General features: G+C 40.1%; 1 protein-coding gene across 1 annotated transcript; it reads right to left on the minus strand.

The window, feature by feature from the left end:
* Window positions 1-3,697: 3,697 nt before the first annotated feature.
* On the minus strand, window positions 3,698-18,052 carry LOC142355691 (uncharacterized; the record flags this gene model as incomplete). Its single annotated transcript, XM_075407773.1, has 3 exons — window positions 17,850-18,052; window positions 14,683-15,014; window positions 3,698-4,091 (listed from the first exon to the last, which is right to left on the minus strand). Coding segments are annotated over exons 1-3 (929 nt in total), but the record flags the coding sequence as incomplete, so codon positions are not given.
* Window positions 18,053-18,708: the final 656 nt, after the last annotated feature.

Genomic DNA, 18,708 nt, shown 5'->3' on the forward strand with positions numbered 1-18,708 from the left:
CGAAAAGCGGCTCTCGAGAGATACATCATTGAAAGAAAATTATGCTAATACCATCCGTGAAGACTTGGGAAACGGTTACTTGATTACAGTCCCTGATGCTCACAAGGTCGAGCAGCGGTCGGATAAAGAGTAGTACCTATCATCCCGTAATCAACCCGAACAAACCGGGGAAAGTGCGTAGGGTATTAAATGGTGCAGCAAAGTTCCACGGTACTTCTTTGAATAAATCTTTGCTCACTGGCCCCGACCTGCTCCAAAACCTAATCCATGTACTACTAAGGTTTCGTCAACATCAATTTGCCGTGTCCGCAGATATCGAGGGTATGTTACTCCAAGTCGGTGTCCCTGATTGTGACCTGACCAGCCATCACTGCGTTTTCTGTGGCGGGAGGACAAATGTTGTAGTGTATCAATACACGCCATATATTCGGGGCTAAAGACTTGCCCACATGCGCTAACTATGCACTGCAACGCACGGCCCGAGACAATGTTAATCAATACCCGGAAGCAACCAAAGCGGTCCTAGATAACTTCTACATGGACGATTACTTGGATCCGGTGGAGTCACCTGAGAGGGCTCTCAAGAGATCGAAGGAGTTGGTGCATCTTCTCCATCTAGGTGGGTTCAAGCTTACTAAGTTTGTAAGCAATGTACCAAATCTGGCTGATCGAATTGATGGGTCAACTCAGTCTACCGAACCAAACGTAATTGCATCATCTAAGGAGGATTCTTCGCACGTGCTTGGGTTGAAATGGGATCACAACAATGATACTCTAGTTGTGAGTCGGAGTACCTCCAGCACAGTAACTAAGTCTTTAACACACCGCTTGGTATTGAGCCTAGTATCTAAGGTGTTTGAATCCATCGTTAGTGGCACCATTTACTGTTGGTGCCCGATTGTTACTAAAGGACGTCTGGCGTGTCAGCGGACAGCACTGGGATGAAGAATTACCAAAAGATCCTGTAGAAAAGTTCCTCGAATGGAGTGTAGAGCTACCCAAGCTTGCCGAAATCACCATACCAAGGAGTTACTTTTTGGGGAAACTTTAAACACCTGGAACTACACATGTTTGGCGATAGTTCCCAAGAGGTCTTCAGCGCTGTTGCATTTCTCCGAGCTCAAGTAAACACTTCTAGTGGGCCAAAAACAGAGCTTGCGTTTGTCCTTTGTAACGCTTGCGTAGCACCTATGTAGGTGATGACAATTCCAAAGCTAGAGCTGCGAGCTGCTTTACTGGCCGCTCAGTTGAAACACGATATCTGTCGAGCCCTTACTGTGCATGTCAACGAAGTTTATATGTGGACCGACAGCACTACTGTCTTGCATTGGCTCAACTCCACGAGCAAGCAGCCAATATTTGTTGCAAACCGCGTATGCGACATTTTAGAACTCACTAGCGTTGACGAATGGAACCACGTTGCCTCAAGCGATAATCCAGCAGATGCCGGTACACGTGGTATGTCCGCTGAGGTTTTGCAATCAAGTAGCTGGGTGAGAGGTCCAGATTTCTTAAGAACCAAGGCATTCCCGTTTGAACCAAGCATCGAGGTAGTAAATAACATCAAACTCAGTATAGTAACTAAGGAAACTGACGAAACCAATACATCATTGGCCGCATCCGTAACCAAGTCAACTAAGGAACCGCCACCGCAACTAATTCCCTTCGATAAGTACAGTTCTTATTAGAAGCTGCTACGGATAACAGCGTACGCACTCCGCTTGCTACCGTCTCGTCAATGTTACAGTAATGCCGATGGTAGCATCATAGACCCCACGGAGCTTGACGAAGCCGAGCGTCATCTCCAGTATCTTGTCCAAGGGGAGTCATTTAATGCGGAGAGAAAAGATCTCCTCGAAAACAAACCCGTTAAACGGAGTAGCCGTTTTGCCCCGTTTTCACCATTTATTGGGCCAAATCGTCTAATCCGATCGGCAGGCCGCATCAAGCGGTTGGTCGAAGTTGACTTTGATGTAAAACATCCTATCTTTCTTGACGCACGCCATGCATTTGTAAAGTTGTTCCTCAGGCACACCCAATTTAAACATCATCATCAAGATATTGACTACCTGAGGGCTAAAATACAAGAACGTTATACCATCCTTAAGTTACGATCCTCACTGCGTTCAATTAAATCCAACTGCGTCACGTGTAGACAATTTTTAGCTGCCACTATCCAACTAATCATGGCTGACCTCCCAGTAGAAAGACTCGCACACCAGTCTCCCCTGTTCACGAACACCGGGGTCGACTACTTCGGCCCGTTTTACGTTACTGTACGTAGGACCACCGAGAAGAGGTGGGGTTTCCTCTTCACATGCTTAACTACTCGTGCCGTTCATGTTGAAATCGTGCCGTCCATGGACGCCAGTTCGGTTGTAATGGGAGTGGAGGGGTTCGTCTCTCGTCGAGGTACACCGACCATTATTTGGTCTTATAATGGTACTAACTTTGTTGGCGCGGAAAAAGAACTACGCGAGAACATCGATAAGTGGAACACCATCAACATCGCCGTGGAACTTGCCCACAAAGGCATCAAGTTGAGGTTCAACCCGCTCAGTGCGCCACACCAAGGTGGCATCTGGGAGAGGCTAGTACGTAGTTTCAAGCGCGTGCTTTACACAATCCTTGGTACACGTCGCCTCACAGATGAGGTTTTAAGTACCACTTTTTGTCTGGTCGAACATGCACTTAATTCACGTCCGCTAACGCCCGTAAGCGCCTTCCCGTCCGACCTAGGAGCATAAACACCTAATCACTTTCTCCTCTGTAACCATGCACGTAGTCCTCCGTCCATCATTGGCGTAGATGAGTTTGATCACCGTAAACGCTACGCCCGCGCGCAGTCTTACGCTAACGCTATTTGGTCTCGTTGGATCAAAGAATACGTACCGGCGTTGAACCGACGTTGCAAGTGGCATACGCCTGCCGAGCAACACCTTAAGACCGACGACTTGGTCTGGGTAGTTGAATAGACCAACCCAAGGGGTTACTACCCTACTGCTCGGATCACTGAACTTCGTTACGGTTCCGACAGCGTCGCACGCTCCGCCGTTTTGCGCACGTCCTCCGGATCGCTCGTTCGCCCGCTTGTAAAATTAGTACCGATTCTCCCAACATCTTCTTCTGGGCCGGGGGATGTTACTGAGTAAAGCGAGAAATATACCAAAATACGTCATTTTTCTTAGCCAATCAGAATCGAGTATTTAAATACGCATAGAAATTGTTCCAATTTACGTACAAAGCTCGGAAAAAGTGCAAATCACATAATTTCAAGTAAACCTAATCATAAGACCTATCAAATAAGACATGATTTGGCTCAATAATTTTCGTGTTTTTAGATTCATTGGTACAAAATGGTGACTGGCATTAAACTGATTCGTTATCAGACAAAATACCGGCCAAAAGAGCATCAAAAATTGCCGTCTAAAAACCACTTGTTGATATGTTCGCCATAACCTTAATACGTTAACAATGCTTATACGTTGTTGGATTGTACTTTGCTTAGCTTTAAGAATAAATTGAAGCTTTGGTAGACTGTTTTAATAGAGTTACAGCTACAACGTTAAAAGCTCAGAACATTAAGCGCATAACTAAAATTTTTCCGCGGTAAAAGGTTCTGTAAAAGCTTCCGCTGGATTTTTTGTCAGATTTTTTTAAATCTGTATACTAGGAAGAGCTTTTAAAAAATACTTGCCTCGAGAGACTAGGTGGTGATATCGCAGACTCCGTTCGTGAATGCTCGCTTGTCTTTTTTGTTTTCTTCTTAGCAATAATTCTGCCAACTGAACCGATCATTTGATCACTTGGATACAGCATGTACAGCATGATCAGAAATTGTGTCAACGAATCGCAGTGCAGAAGTTGTTTTGAGGAATTGTTAGTGTGATAACAAATCATTTCATGCTGTCTGTACAAAATTGCAAAAGAGGCGCGATTTGACGCTACGGAAACTTTCTTGCACGCTGATTGGAGGAAATTTGTGAGTTTAGATGCTTCGTTTTTGGATGATGGGTTCATTTTTGTTAACCCGAGAGTAAGTTCCAAGTTCGTCAAATAGAGATACTCCCACGAATAAAGAAAGGCTTCCACTAAAACAACCATGTAATCAGAAAAAAACTTTTGCAACAATACAAGGCGTGACGTGGTGGAAATATGAGTACAAAAACGTTGTCTGGGGAAGGAGGCGGGGTTCAAAAATCTATTTTCCGAAGGACAAGGCCATCACAGCAGAACAAATTTTGGTAATTCGAAACAAACTCCCGTTACTTCAAATCATAGACCCCCGCTTATTGAATCATCAATCTAATAAATCTAATCACAAGCTTCTCTCGAAAAAGAAAGTAGCATTGAAAAGCAATAACCAGCTATTTACGTCACATCTATGAGGAAACTTTCCGAGAAGTGTTAGGTCCGGTTCTGTTTAGTTGTTAATTTTCAAGTCTTGAAAAATAACCGAAAAATAACTAGTGAAATATGCAAGTGCTTGCACTTTCCTCTTGCCAAACGTTTTGGCAAAGGTAGCTTAAGTTAGATTAACTTAACTTTTTGTGACACCAGCTAAAAAGTAGAGCTCACGGGTTGACCCCATAACTCACGAAGTTATAAAATTACAAGTTCATATTATGGGGTCTATGAGAAGTTGTAGTGATAAAACTTTCATAACATTAAAGTTGCGATATAAAAAATTTTAAGAGAAATCAGGAAATTGTTGAAACAAAGAGCAAATAAAATGATTCAAAAAAAATAGTGAAAAAAAAATCTAAAACTATTAATTTTCTGTGACACAATATGTATGAAAAATTTGTAGTCATAGAACTTCATACAAAACAAAAAAAAGCCGACCTAAAATTTAGACAACACATGTTTCGAAAATTGCTTATTCTGCAGTCAGCTGAAATCTGAGCCTCAGATGACAACATTTTGCATTTTTTTATGGATAAAACTCAGTAAATAAACTAAAACGCAAAACTAAATTTAAGTGCTTACTATCAGTCGATTTTAATATAATGCGTAACTTGATAAGGTTTGTTGTTAATTAATAAACTAGTCACCCTCGATCTCTGCATTATGAAAATAAAAAACTTTTATAGAATCAGTTTTCTTGAAATCAATTTTATAAATACGTTATCACCGGTAAAATAAATATCAAACCAACTATTTAGGCCTGAGAGAAAAAATGTTTTGAAGCAAAATTTTTGGATCTCAATTTTTTTAGTTTCCTTTGTGTGTTAAACTCAGTAGGTGTGCCATTCTACTAAGAACGCTTTTTAAAATGGATTGGAAGGCTAATGAAATTGACTATTTATGATTTTCAACAAGAATAGAAAAGGTTAGTTTCATTTTTACAACTAAGTCTAGACCGCACAAAATTATACAAAAGTTGTGCATTCGGCTAACCTTGGCCACGATTTAAGAAAACTTACCATAAGTGTTATATAACATCAATTTTTGTGATTTCGTAAAATGTTATTCAAAAAGTCCATCGTATTTTAAAAAAATGTAATTGAAACTTCTGGGTCAAGGAGTTGTTTAATGTTACCCATATATTTTTGGTACTGCTTTCTATTCATAAGGATTGTAAGGTATCGCGTTTTGTTGTTGACCGCTTTCGGTTAACATTTGGTGGGTAAAATGTTTTTTTTTTTAATTAAATTTTCGTTAAAAATTAATCCGTTTCTGCCCCTAGAGGGAACTTCTGCCATGTGCTGTATATTAAATTTGTTTTTATTGTTGCTTTTGTGATGCGCTATAATATTTCTGCCCCATCTGAAATTTTAGATTTTTGCAGTGTCATGTCTTGGAAAAAAGTTCTCCAGGTTGCCTATTTTGCAAAAAAAACAGACAAACTGTTTTGCCTTGTAGTTTAAGAAGCTCATGAAAATTCTCGAAAAAAAAATCAAGATTCTTTGAAAACGTCCTGTTTGTTGTTATGCGGAAGTATTAATCCTAGAACCTCCATTTATGGAAAAGTTGTAATCTAAGAACTTCCATATATGAAAAAGTTCTAGTCATAGAACTCTCTTTATGGAAAAATTATCGTAATAAAACCTTCGTATATGACAAAATCGTAGTCTTATGGTTTTTTGAATGTATGAAGTCAAGGCTTTCTAATATGAAAGTTCTATTCCTAAAAATTTTTATTCATCCCGAGTCAAATCTAAAACAGACAAAGTTAGTGCTAAGTTTGATCAGACAAGTATGCCCGAGTCAAAACCAAGTGGTTTTTTAATGAGAACTTCCAAGTTTCTTGCAAAAGATAACTAACTTATAGGAAAAAGCGAGTCGAATGGTCAAATTGAAAGAACTTGCAAACGGAATGATTAGCTTGTAAGAACTTGAAATTAGAATGGCTAACTTGTAAGTTTCTGGCAAGTTCATTCCGGTTGAGTTCAACCCTTTGGTTGCTTCAATTGGGTTAAAGTAAATAATCACATGTTGATCATCTATAACATCATCGCTACTTGTTTCAGACTGGTTAATCAAGAAAGTGATTAAGGAAATTGTTTACAAAGTAAATGTCAAATTACGGCAATATTAACTTTTATTGACATAAACCCAGATGGTTAATACGTGGCTCTAAATGCCTCAATTGTACGGTATTTGACCTTTAATGGTCACCTAAAGTATCCTAAAATAAACAAGTTAAGAAACAAAATATCAAAAAAAGCATATTTTGCACCATATAAGTGCTTATAGCCACACTTGTGGGTGTGATGCGATAACGCTCGTTGGGTCCATGAATAGCTTAGAGGTAACCCTAACCGTGTGCCATAACTTTGAATTGCTCAGGTTTCCCTTCCAAAAATTGGGGTTGTACAAAATTTTGGTCCCAACTTGCAAAAATTTTCAGTTTTGACCATTTTTGAGATTTGACAAATTTTAAGTTTATTCTGTTTCAAAAGTTATTCTAGCTGATTTGAAGTGCCGCCAACATCGCCGGCACTGTTTTAGATCTCGGAAAAAACCATCGTAGAAAAATGGCGCTAACTTCACGACCGGCCGGTATAGATCTCCATGTGCCATTTCGACTCTCGCTGATCTCACAACACCGTCGTTGCCAGTAAAGGTCTTAATGATTTGTCGTAGTTTGTACTCACAGTGTTTCAAAGAGTCGTCTAATAGCCACACAACTTCACCTTCTTTCAGGTTTCGCACATGTTCCTTTGACCACTTCGATCTCTGGTTCCTTTGTGGAAGGTATTCAAGAGTCCAACTTCTCCAGATCATGTCGGCATATGCTTGAGCCGTTTTGAAAGATTTTCTCAGGTCGAGGTAGCGCTCACTGCAAATCTTCAGGGTCATCACTTACTGCTGTCAGGGGTCTTGCGTTGAGTGTTTGCTCTAAGAGACACATTGTTGTGCTGAGTACATCGTCGGTGAGGCTTCAATTGTCCAAGACTGCGATCAAGACGTTCTTGAAACTTTGAGCCAGTCTTTCCCAGATTTCACCAGAGGATTGAATTTTCAAACAATCTTTTTCTGTGCTAAGTCTCCTTCAATCTTAGCTTTGTCGCACTCGGTCATGAAGGCTTTCAGCTCATTGGGTGCTCCAACGAAATTTGTTCCGTTCTCACTGATGATAGTGTTTGGTTGCCACGTATTGCTCTGCATCTTGTCACTGCAGCTAGACATGACTCAGTGTCCAAGGACTGTGACACTTTGATGTGCACTGCTCTCGTTGTTAGACAAGTGAAGAGGCAGCACCATCTCTTCAAAGTACGTCGTAGGAAATTGTCTTCGAAGGGTACGAAGTAGTCGACACCAGTATGAGTGAATTTGAACACATTTTCATCAAATCGTTCTCGGGGTAGGTCTGCCATTGGTGGATGAATCCGGTTGGCGTTTCTGTGTCTGTATGTGATACATCTCGACCTGATTTTCCTTAATGCATTTCTGAATCCGATGATCCAGTTTTTTTGTTGAAGAATGTTTCTCCAAAATTCTGTTCCCTCATATAGGTTGTCACGATGTGCTTTCTCCAACAGAAATTGAACAACTGGATGTTTCGCTGTTATCAATTTTGGGTGTTTTGCATTGTAATAAAGGATTAAATGCTTCAGTCGGCCTTTGACTCTAATTGTTCAATTTTTCTCTATAAAGGGTGACAGTTTGGCGATGTTCAATATTTTGGTGATTTTTTGACTGTTTGCTATCGACTTTGAAACATTGGGGAGCTTTCACTTTGAGCAAATCGAAACAGTACTTGTTCTGCTTGATGGATTCCGTCTGTTTTGTGGGTCCCTTTTGCTTCGTCATCTTGAACCTCATGCAGTAGGCAATGAAGTTTTTAATTCTGCTGAAGGTATTAAATTTTTCCCGTCAAATAATTGGTCTAGTTCTGTTTCTGTGTCCACAGTACTGGTAACTTGCTCAGCTTCAGCTGCGTTCCCTTGACACCACGGCTTTGGCCTTATTTCCTGACCTGTCTGGAGCCATGCCGGCCCGTTTGACCACCCGGACTCTTTGAGGCCTTCGATGGACATTTCTCTTGTGCCAATATCAGCGGGGTTTTCGATGCCTCTGACATGTCTCCGTTGATCCATGGAAAAATTTTACAGTATTTCTGCTGCCCTGTTGGCAACAAACACTTGCTGTTGTGTGTGAGCTGACTCTAACCACTCGAACACTATAGAGGAATCTGTCCAATGATATATTTTGCCAATTCTGACATCATTTTCTCTCAATATCTGCTTTCTGAGACAAACTCCGTATACTGCGGCTGGAAAATCTAACTTCGGAATCATCGTGTTTCCGATAGGTGCTACACGGCATTTTCCTATCACATAGGTAAGTTTCAACATTGCCTCGTCTTGCAGATATGCCACGATGCACATTACTTTCTCTAACGCGTCTGGAAAAATGTGTAGTCACAAGTTTGTACATCCTTTTTCAAAATAAAGTTGATTTTTTGACATCGTCTTTTTTTCTCACAACTCAAAGCACCAATCACTGAATAGTTTTGAGTGTTCTGCTGACAAATCTTTTTTCCATGCTTGTCCCATTTCTGCCTAATTGCTTTCGAGCAGAAAACGCAATATTATCGTGAAGGGTGAACATATCCCAAGTGGGTCGAACACTGCTGAGACAAAGTACAGGACAATTCATTGAGTTTTTTGCTGGAACTTCTTGCTCAGTTCCACGACAGACTATTAGACTCTCTGTGTCTACGTTCCAGATCAGTCCAAAAATTGATGATAATTGTGACTCGGCCTCGAAAGTCTTCACAGTTTTCGTTGATCTGTCTGCCTCTTGTGACTTGACTTCTTCGTGACTTTCTATCAATTTCGTGAAATTGAATCCAACTTTACTAAGGGTCTCTCTGACTTTTTGTAAACCTCAATCGCTTCTTGGGGAGTTCTGGTTGACTTGATGAAATCGTCCATGTAGAGGTTTTGCTGGACAGCTTTGACAAGATTTTCGTCGTCTTTCGCGTTATATTTCTCAATTTGATGCAAAAGCGTAATTTGCATAAGTCGGCGAGCTCTTCGCCACAAAAACGTGTCGTGAATATTCGTAGACTTCTATCTTCTGCTGTAGATCTTCCAGCCAGAGAAATCGTTGTTAGCGGCTGCCATTGCTTGGGACAGCAACTTGACAAAACATTGCTTTTATGTCGGCTTAAAGTGCTATTTCGTGTTCTCGGAAAGAAAAAATCATTCCGATCAGGCTCTGTAGCAGTTCTGGTCCAGATAGAAGTTTTTCGTTCAGGGCTACACCCTGGTATTTTGCTGCTGCGTTGCAAACTCTTCTGCGTTTCTCGGGTTTGTGAGGGTTGATCACAGGATGATGTGGCAAGTACCATTGAAGCCTGTCCCTGGTTCCGTTCAGTTCAAACTGTTGGACTTTGCGGACATAACCAGCTTTGACCTCAGTGTCATTGTTTTTCTGATGAGGTTTTCTTAACGTATCATCTTTTTGTAGGCGTCATTCTAAGGACTTGAGTTGTCCCATAGCTGAGGAGAAGTTATTTGGTAACTTCACTTCCTTTTCTCGCCATAGAAGTCCAACTTCGTATCTTTCACCGGTGAATCGAGTTTTTTGCTCCAATGTTTTGATTGATTTTTGTTCGTCTTTCCAATGACCGGTGACATCGCAGTTTGAGGCGTAGGATTTGATGTCCCACCCTTTACTCAACTGGTTTGCTAACTTGTCTTCTGATACTGAGGTTGCTGTTGTAGCAAGAGCTACTGCCTGCTCTGCTGGTAGGGGACCACTTAAGTCAAAGCCTATTTTCGATTTCACTGCCCAAGTTGCAGTTTTGTCGTCTGATGTCTTGAGTTCTAATGGGTGATGGATGTCATCTTAGTCTTTTCCAAGAATTACTTGAACCTCGTTTAGATTCACCTCTGTTTTGGCAAGTTGTTCAGATGTTGGTAGCGATCTTTCAACCCCTAAAGATGTACAACCTGGTCACCCAATTTCAGTTTCTCGTGAACAAAGAATTGCACTGTTGTCAATGGTCGAGACTTCTCGTGCGCTGCAACAGATATCGGCACTATTTTCGTCTTGACATCTTGTGATCCGTGGATTTCTGTTACTGACAAAGACGTTTTTTCGTTTTTTGCCTTGCAGTTCCAGTGTAGATACAATTGACTTGTCCACAAATGAGATTGAGGATCTCGTATCACACATTGCCAGATCGTTCAGCTTGCGCTTTCCATTCACCAGTTTTATACGCAATACAAGGAGTCCTCCTTGTGTGATCATCGTTGCTACTGCTGTCGTAGCATCTCAGGCATTTGATGTAGCCTCCTTTTTTGAGAAGTCACTGTGCATAAGCTTGTTGTGTCGTCTTTCACAATTGGGCACGCTGCAGGTTCTACTTCTTCAATCCTTTGACCGATGGCCATGTCTCAGGCAATTGAAACACAGTCTGAACTTCTGCTCAATTTCTCGTCGCTCATTCAGTTTCATTGATATAAACTTCTCGCAACTCCAAATGGCGTACTGTCCGTCTTTGAACGGACATTCTGAATTCGTTGGTTTTGCAGAACCATCAGCGTTGGATGCGAAAGTACTTGTTTTCGGCTTTTCGCGACTTTGAAAATTGGAGTTGGTCTGTGCTAACAAGTCTTTATGTTTGAAAGCAGTTGATTCTAAGCAGTCTTTGAAAACAATCAAGTTTGCTGCTAGTAGTCGACGACCCTGAAGATGTCGTAGCCACTGCTCTTTCTGCTGAAGGGGAATTTTTCTTGTTGCTGAACTCAAAACTCCCTCCAATTCCAGGCCATGCTGAAATCCGAGTCGAGTCAAAATGTTAACTGTGTTTGTTACTACATTTACAAATCAAACTATGCTACTGGAGTCATAAATTTTAACTGGGGGATGTGTGTATATCTTTTTGATTTGAGATTCAACAATGACTCTCGGTCTATCAAACTTTTTGCAGAGAACGTTCCAGGCTTGATAGAATGCCTGTGAGCTGAAACCCAGTCCAGAAAATGCAAATTTTGCGTGAGCAGTGAGGCTAATCTTCAGATACTGCATCTTCTCAGTATCGCTCAGCCTCTTTTGACGCACAATGGCATCGAAAAATTCTGCCCACTCGGGCCGCTCCAGGGCGTTTCCTGAGAATTCCTTTAGCTGGAGTTTTGTTCATCCTCTTAGATCACCCTTCGGTTAATAAATTACTTGTGGGAGTAGCTTGGCTCACTGATGTTTGGTTTTGGCCTTCCATCGCTCTGTTGCGAGAGTTGTGCTTGGGACTCTGGCTTCTCTGCCTGTTTTGGAACGCTGAGGGTCCTTGTCGCTGGAACGTCGTCTTGGGCAACATCATCTATGGTTCTGTTTCCCTAATTAATTTGGAGATTTCAGTTTTCTTGAGAACACTCGAATCATGCAGTTGCGTTGAGAAAATTTGTGCACCCGGCTGCAAAAACGGGCAGTTTTCTGGTAGGCGCTGAAATGTTTGTCACCTTTAACCTGTGTGACATTCCTAGGATGGTCGATCACAACATTTGGAGATATTGGTCGACTAGGGTCTGACTGTTGGGCAACTGAATCTGCCCCGCTTGCCGTTCTTTCTAGATTGGGTCTTGATCCAACATTTTCTAAGTCCTCTGCCTGAGATCCAGATGCTCTTGAACTTTTGTTTGTCGGTTCAATTTCCATGCGCCTTTGACCTTCGTCGTCTTAAGCTTTCTTTCTTTTGTTTCCGAGCTCTCGTTCATGTTGTCGCAAGCGTAGTTCACCTTCTTGTTGTTGCAACTTGAGACGTAATTCTTCTTGCCGGCGACAAAAATTTTTCCTCACGCTCCTTCTCTATTTCTGACTGCCACTCTTGCAGTCGTTGCTCTGCTTCTTTCTTAGCTTTTAGGTTTCAGAGCTCCATTTCGTCGATTTGTCGCCTTTTCGATGATTGCGAGCTGGCGACACTGGGTTCCTTTCTGCTTCCGTGTGTAGCAGAATGTCATGAAGAGACCTCGACGTTCTCCTCTGGGTTTTTTATTGCTCCATGTCTTGTATCAATTACAGTTTCGTTTGGATCTTTATCACCAGCCGGTGTGGATGACACTAGGGATATTTGGTTGCCACAATCCTTGCTGCGCCCGTACAGCTTGATCAGGTATACCTAGTAACTCCTGCTATCGCTGAGATAAAGAAACAATTTGGTGCAGTCTTCTGGTTTTTTTGGTTGAATCATTTCTGCGTAATTGTCATCTAGTTTTTTATTAGCTCTTCTATTTGATTACACAATGTCTGGTTTTTGGAGTCCTTTAAGTTTTCTGCCTTCAACTTCTTTTCCAAATTTGACAGTTCGTTAAAACTTTAGTAGCTTTTACTAATTTTAGTAGCTTCTACTAATTTGTATGCTCGTAGTGTGTCCTTGCGATAGTCGACGATTTCTGTGCAGAAACGTTCAAGGTTTCGGATAAGGGGCACCTTTTCAACTACCCATCGCAAAACTTTCCTTCTAAGATACGCTTGGTGTCACTGTCGAAATTTTTGAAATACTAAGTTTTAATAGTAACTTCTGCTGTTGTCTGTTTTGCGCAAGTTCATCGTAAGTTTCAAAAAAACTTTAATATGCTTTATCTGCAGATACTTTTTTATTCGGAGCCAAGTGACTTTTCACATCAGCAAGGTGTCCGTCAAAGTTTTTGAGCAATTCAGCTTGCTAATTTTCTAATCCCATGAGTTGGCCTGACAACTTTTAGTGAGCCGTTTTCCAATGTCTATCAGGGCTCTTTCCAGTAATCGTAAGGATTTCGATCGGGTCCACGTAATTGAATCGAAGATTCGTCGCTGTTCATGTTGTTGTCCGGATTGGCGGATCAAATGTTGCGGCTACTCAAGAATATCAGCGGAACCGATATATCACAGCCTGGTTCTCGAGTTTTACGCCGGCCTGGTTCTTCACAAGGTAAATAATCAAATATTTATCGTTTATAACATCATCGCTACTTGTTTCTGATTGGTTTATCAAGAAAGCGATTTAGGTCATTGTTTACATAGTAAATTTCAAATAACGGCATTATTTATTCGTATTGACATAAGCAGGGATGGTTAATACGTGGCTCTAATTGCCTTGAATATACGGTATTCGACATTTAATAGTCACCTAAAGTATCTTAAAATAAACAAGCTAAGAAACAATACATCAAAAAATGCCAATTTTGCACCATATAAGTGCTAATAGCCACACTTGTGGGTGTGATGCGATAACGTTCGTTGGGTCCATGAGTAGCTTAGAGGTAACCCTAACTGTGTGCCATAACCTCGAATTGCTCAGGTTTTCTCTTCCACAAATCGGGAAGGGGGTGTACAAATTGGGGGGGTGAACAAATTTTCGGTACCAACTAGTAAAATTTTCAGTTTTGACCATTTTTGAGTTTTGACAAATTCTAAGTTATTTCTTGCTGTCTGATGGCTTTTGTAGCTGATTTGAAGTGCTGCGAACAAGCAATCTAACTGAAATTTGCTGTTAAAATAGTTTGAGTCCTGCTGTCAAATTGGTTTTTAGAAATCCAAGTAAAAATCAGATGGAATCTCGATACAAACTCTTGCTTGTAAATACAAGAAGGTTCTTCAACTGCTTCTAATCTCTGCGGAAGCACCTGGTTGATTTTTGATAAGTTAATGTGAATTTTATGACGGCGATTTCCTGTCCCCTTCACTGTTTTTGCACTTTTTACGTTTAGGTCAAAATTTTTTGTCTTTGTTTTTTTTGAGCAAAAGAAAATCAATGGCAAAAATGTGAACATTTGCAAGCAAAATTAACACAGAAAAGTAGCTGAAGATCCGGTTTGCCAAATACAAATTCTCCTTACAAAAGATAGCAGAAAAAATTAAAAGTTATAATCTACCAAGAAAGAGTAAAGTTGAAAGAGTAAAGAGTAGTTACCAAATCTATGATGCTACCAAAACTAAACTCTTGAAATTACTCTTAACATTTTTGGTGTTAAGTCTAGCTAGATCCAACAACTGTCCCCATGATTTTTAAATCACTTGCATTTTTGCGGTTGTTTTAAAAATCGAAAGATTTAACTGACGAACAACTATATCACTGCATAAATTGTTTTTAAATTACAAAGAAACTAAAAAGCTTTCATAAAAAAATAATTTTGAAATATCGTTGTATAACTTGTTTTAGCTATTATCCGGCGATAAATGGGTATCATTACTGAAAACAACAACACTCTCTTAAAATCATCGGGGCAAGGAAACATACTTACGTACACAAATTCCAAGATTCTTTTGGATTCTCTCCCGAATTCAGCAAGCATTTCACGTTGATCATATCCCACCCAGGTAATTTGATTGGTCCATATTTGAGAGTAGGTCCCAAGAAAAAACTCAAAATACACTTCATCTGTTCCATTTTTGTCATCAATGAATCAAGATTTGCCTCGTCGTCTATCAACATTAAAACCAAGTCATCAACTATCTGCGCTATAATAGGAATTGTTTCCGACTGAAATGTAATTGGTTGGTTGCTCGACCAGTCAAAATTGAGAACTTGGTTAGCCAATCGGCTGCACTTGTCCGTAATTTGGGTTAACTGGACTTCGCTGTAAATTCAGCTCAGTCTTTTTCAATTTTAATGTTTTTGAAAAAGAAACGTTTGCTAGTTTAGACTTAGATTTTGGAAAAGACCGAATATTCGTAAACAAGAAAAAACAGAAATTTTTGGTAATCGATGCTTTTATTTTAAAACTAATGATAGTTTTCATGGGTCGCATCAATGTGAAGGTATTTCAATTCGCTTAGGTGGAAAGTTTGGAACGACCTCACAAAAATGACAGACAAAACCGTGAGAACCGGAAACCGATAGTATTTATTCCAAAGACCTTACTTACTCCGCTCGTAGAAAATTCAATAACGGTGTAGTGATGATTTTGCTCCTGGTGCATATTGAAAGAAAAAAATCGGTACAACCTGCTTCCAGCTAGCAGTCAATAACAAAATAAATCTTATGCAATGACAACTACTCAGCAGCTGATCTTCTTGGTTAGTTTTCCTATCGCGTTTTCAATTTCCTTCAAAAATGACAGACAGTAGGCAAAACTGCTATTTCCTTTCTTGTCACATTGACCCTGTCTCTTTTATAAAGTTATGTACTAACCACCAGCTACATATACTAAACTACATAGGTATACCAAAGTTCTATACTGACATACTGTATTTGAATAATTTCATGTGGCGTACAGTTCGATATAACGGTCAATGTATACATCAAAAAGGATTTGCTATTTATTGGAAAAAACATATTTTTACTGAGTTTTTCAGTATAAAAAATTGTGCTAAAGGAAAATCGATTGGTGCTAATTTTTTTTAAAAAAATGTAACGTTCTAATTTATTTTCTCAGGAACAGGAAAATTAAATGTTGGCTTGTCTTTACTCAAAGCTGGCTCTAAATTTTGTGACTCAAATTTAAATGCATTAGATTTATAAAAAGATTTTACCATTTTAGGCCTCAATCTGGTGCTAAGTGGTGCTAAGACAATTAATCAAAAAGAGAACAGATTGAAAACAAAAATTGGGTCAACTGATAGAAAACGAAATTAATCAGTTTGTGTATTGGCCAATCGGATTTGAAAGCTCACTTACAATGCAGCGCAAAACATGTTAGGTTGTACTATTTTGTTCTGCTGTGACAAATTCATATCCACAGGCACTAAGGCATGGTCATTACTCGCGATGCACGTCCAGATGGAAGTAATTTCATTGCTTTCACAAAAACGCTTAATTACAGCCAGTGAGAATTAAGATTATTCTCAATATATTCTCCAATTTTTCAAATTTATATCTGTTATCTTATCGATCTATTGTCCGGTCTACCGAAGAAGAATAAAAAAGTACGCCGCTTGTCTGCTTGAATTAGATATCACTCTGCACAGAGAAATTTGGTTCAGCTGTCAAGAGAAACCCAAGTCTTTGGCTACTCTCTAACCAGAGAGGTTCCAAGTTTCGGGTGACCTACCCAAGTCTTGGTTCTCTCTCTCTCTCTCTCTCTCTCTCTCTCTCTCTCTCTCTCTCTCTCTCTCTCTCTCTCTCTCTCTCTCTCTCTTCTCTCTCTCTCTCTCTCTCTCTCTTCTCCTCCTCTCTCTCTCTCTCTCTCTCTCTCTCTCTCTCTCTCTCTCTCTCTCTCTCTCTCTCTCTCTCTCTCTCTCTCTCTCTCTCTCTCTCTCTCTCTCTCTCTCTCTTCTCTCTCACTCTCTCTCTCTCTCTCTCTGCCATAGTATTGTCACACGATAGTATGAGCTCAAAAGTTAATGCAATTAACATAGAAACTTTTTTTACATGAAAATGGCTGAAAAGGAATTTAATCGTAACTTGAACAGCCAATACAATCGCCAACTTTCAGGTTTTTGTAAGTTTTTACCTCTCTTAAGCATTTCTTTTATGTGCAAGGAATTTTAAAAGAGGGTTTGTAAATCAGTAACGGCGAATTATGAAATGCATAACAGCAACAAAAAAGCATCAAAAAGACTGCAATAAAGATACAAATGCCTGAAGGTGATGTGATGTTCTTCCGCCACCCAAGAAATAAAGTCAGAATTGCAGCTCAAGAAAACTACTGCTGGCAATCTCGGCTGCAAGATAAGGTCGCACGCATTTTTAGCCAATATCATCCAAAACTTCGAGTCCAAAATTTCTTGCGAAGACGTTGGCGTTTGAATTCCAAATTTCCACGAGAAGTTAGTTTAATGGATAAGTTGATACTCAACAATATTGTTTACTATAACCAAAAGGTGCAACTATAAAACAAACATGTCGGAGCAAATATAGCATTTGGCATTATCAGTATTGATCAAGTTCAAAGCCCAAATAATTTCATTGGGAAGTAATGCTAGGTCGTATATAAACGTTCGTTAGTTCGATAATAAAAGATACCTGTTTAGTATTTATTGAAAACTTTCTTCTAATAAAGGAAGTTTTTCTTTGCAGCCAATCATTCATGACTGGTAAATTATTGAGTCCCTGCAAGCCTTAGCATCTTAAGACTGCATCGAAAAAAAAGTTCAGTTTAGCCGGAAATCGGTACAGTCGTTCGAAAAGGCACAACAGTTTGATATTTTCTGATAATTAGAAAAATCAATTTCATGTTATTTTGACCTTCCTATCCGGAAAAATACTTGTTGCAAATTTGTGACTGATCGCTACCCTCGCTAAAAATTGATTTCGTACGCCTGTTTGAACAAACTAGTATGGCTTGAATATCCTAGAAGAGGTGATATCACGTATACATAACGTTTAATTGGCAATACATAGCAGGTTTTGTCGGGTCCGGTGAAAATCCTGGTGACGCGTCCTAGTGGCCAGATTCCAAACCACAACGCCCACTTCCAGAGCAGCTTTTTTTCAAGTCCACTTTCGTCTCTGATTCAGGGTGGGGACGTACACTTGAGCAGTCGTTCCAGATCTGTTGCAGGCGCTGTTTGACATGGTCCACGATGTCGACTTCAGACTGGCTGACTCTTGAAAGAGAAGTGTTGGCACATTCGCAAAAGATTGTCCCAAGAGGAAAATGATTTTGGCGTTAGAGGATCGTCGTTCTTGTTGTCGCTCCTGACGTGAGCCAATGGCCTGGAATTCACAAGACATTCCGCTTCCGTGACAATGGTTGAAAAGACAACAAGTGTCAATTTTGCTGAGCTAAGATTGTTGAGCAGACGTCGTTTAACTACTTGGACTAGTTTTGTCAATGAAGTCAGAAGGAGGCGCCTACTGGAGCTGGCGATTGCAACTGGGGTGATGGAGTGCGTTAACGCACGGCTGATGAGGCACTGACACGTTCCCAAGCCGTCAATGAAGTCAGTAGGATGCGCCTAATGGAGCTGGCGATGGCAACTGGGCAAGGGGGTGCGGTGCATGGCTGGTTCCAAAGAAACATCATGCTCGTCTTGGCATATTAGTCTTTGAAAAAACTTCACAGGAACCGAATAATTCAAATTTTTTGTAAATGACAACAACTACAACTTTATGTCACCAATAAAGACTTTGTTTCTGTAGCCCAGCTTTTCTCGAAAAATTTGAATGAAAAAAAACTGTGTTCAATTTGGCATATAGTTCCTCATCCCAACATTCGAATAGGCTATCTGTCAATTTGTTTTTTAACCCACTACCAACTTATAATAGCCCGGAAGCTTAATTTTTAGATCACCGTAATAAAACGGCTCTTACAGTTTCAACTCTCAAAATGATGCTTTCTCCTGACCTTGAAATATGAGCAATTCTTTTGACTACTTCCCGACTGTTTT

Source organism: Convolutriloba macropyga, unplaced genomic scaffold (genome assembly GCF_964194025.1).
Source record: "Convolutriloba macropyga unplaced genomic scaffold, txConMacr16.3 SCAFFOLD_3482, whole genome shotgun sequence".
Classification (NCBI taxonomy): Eukaryota; Metazoa; Xenacoelomorpha; order Acoela; family Convolutidae; genus Convolutriloba; species Convolutriloba macropyga.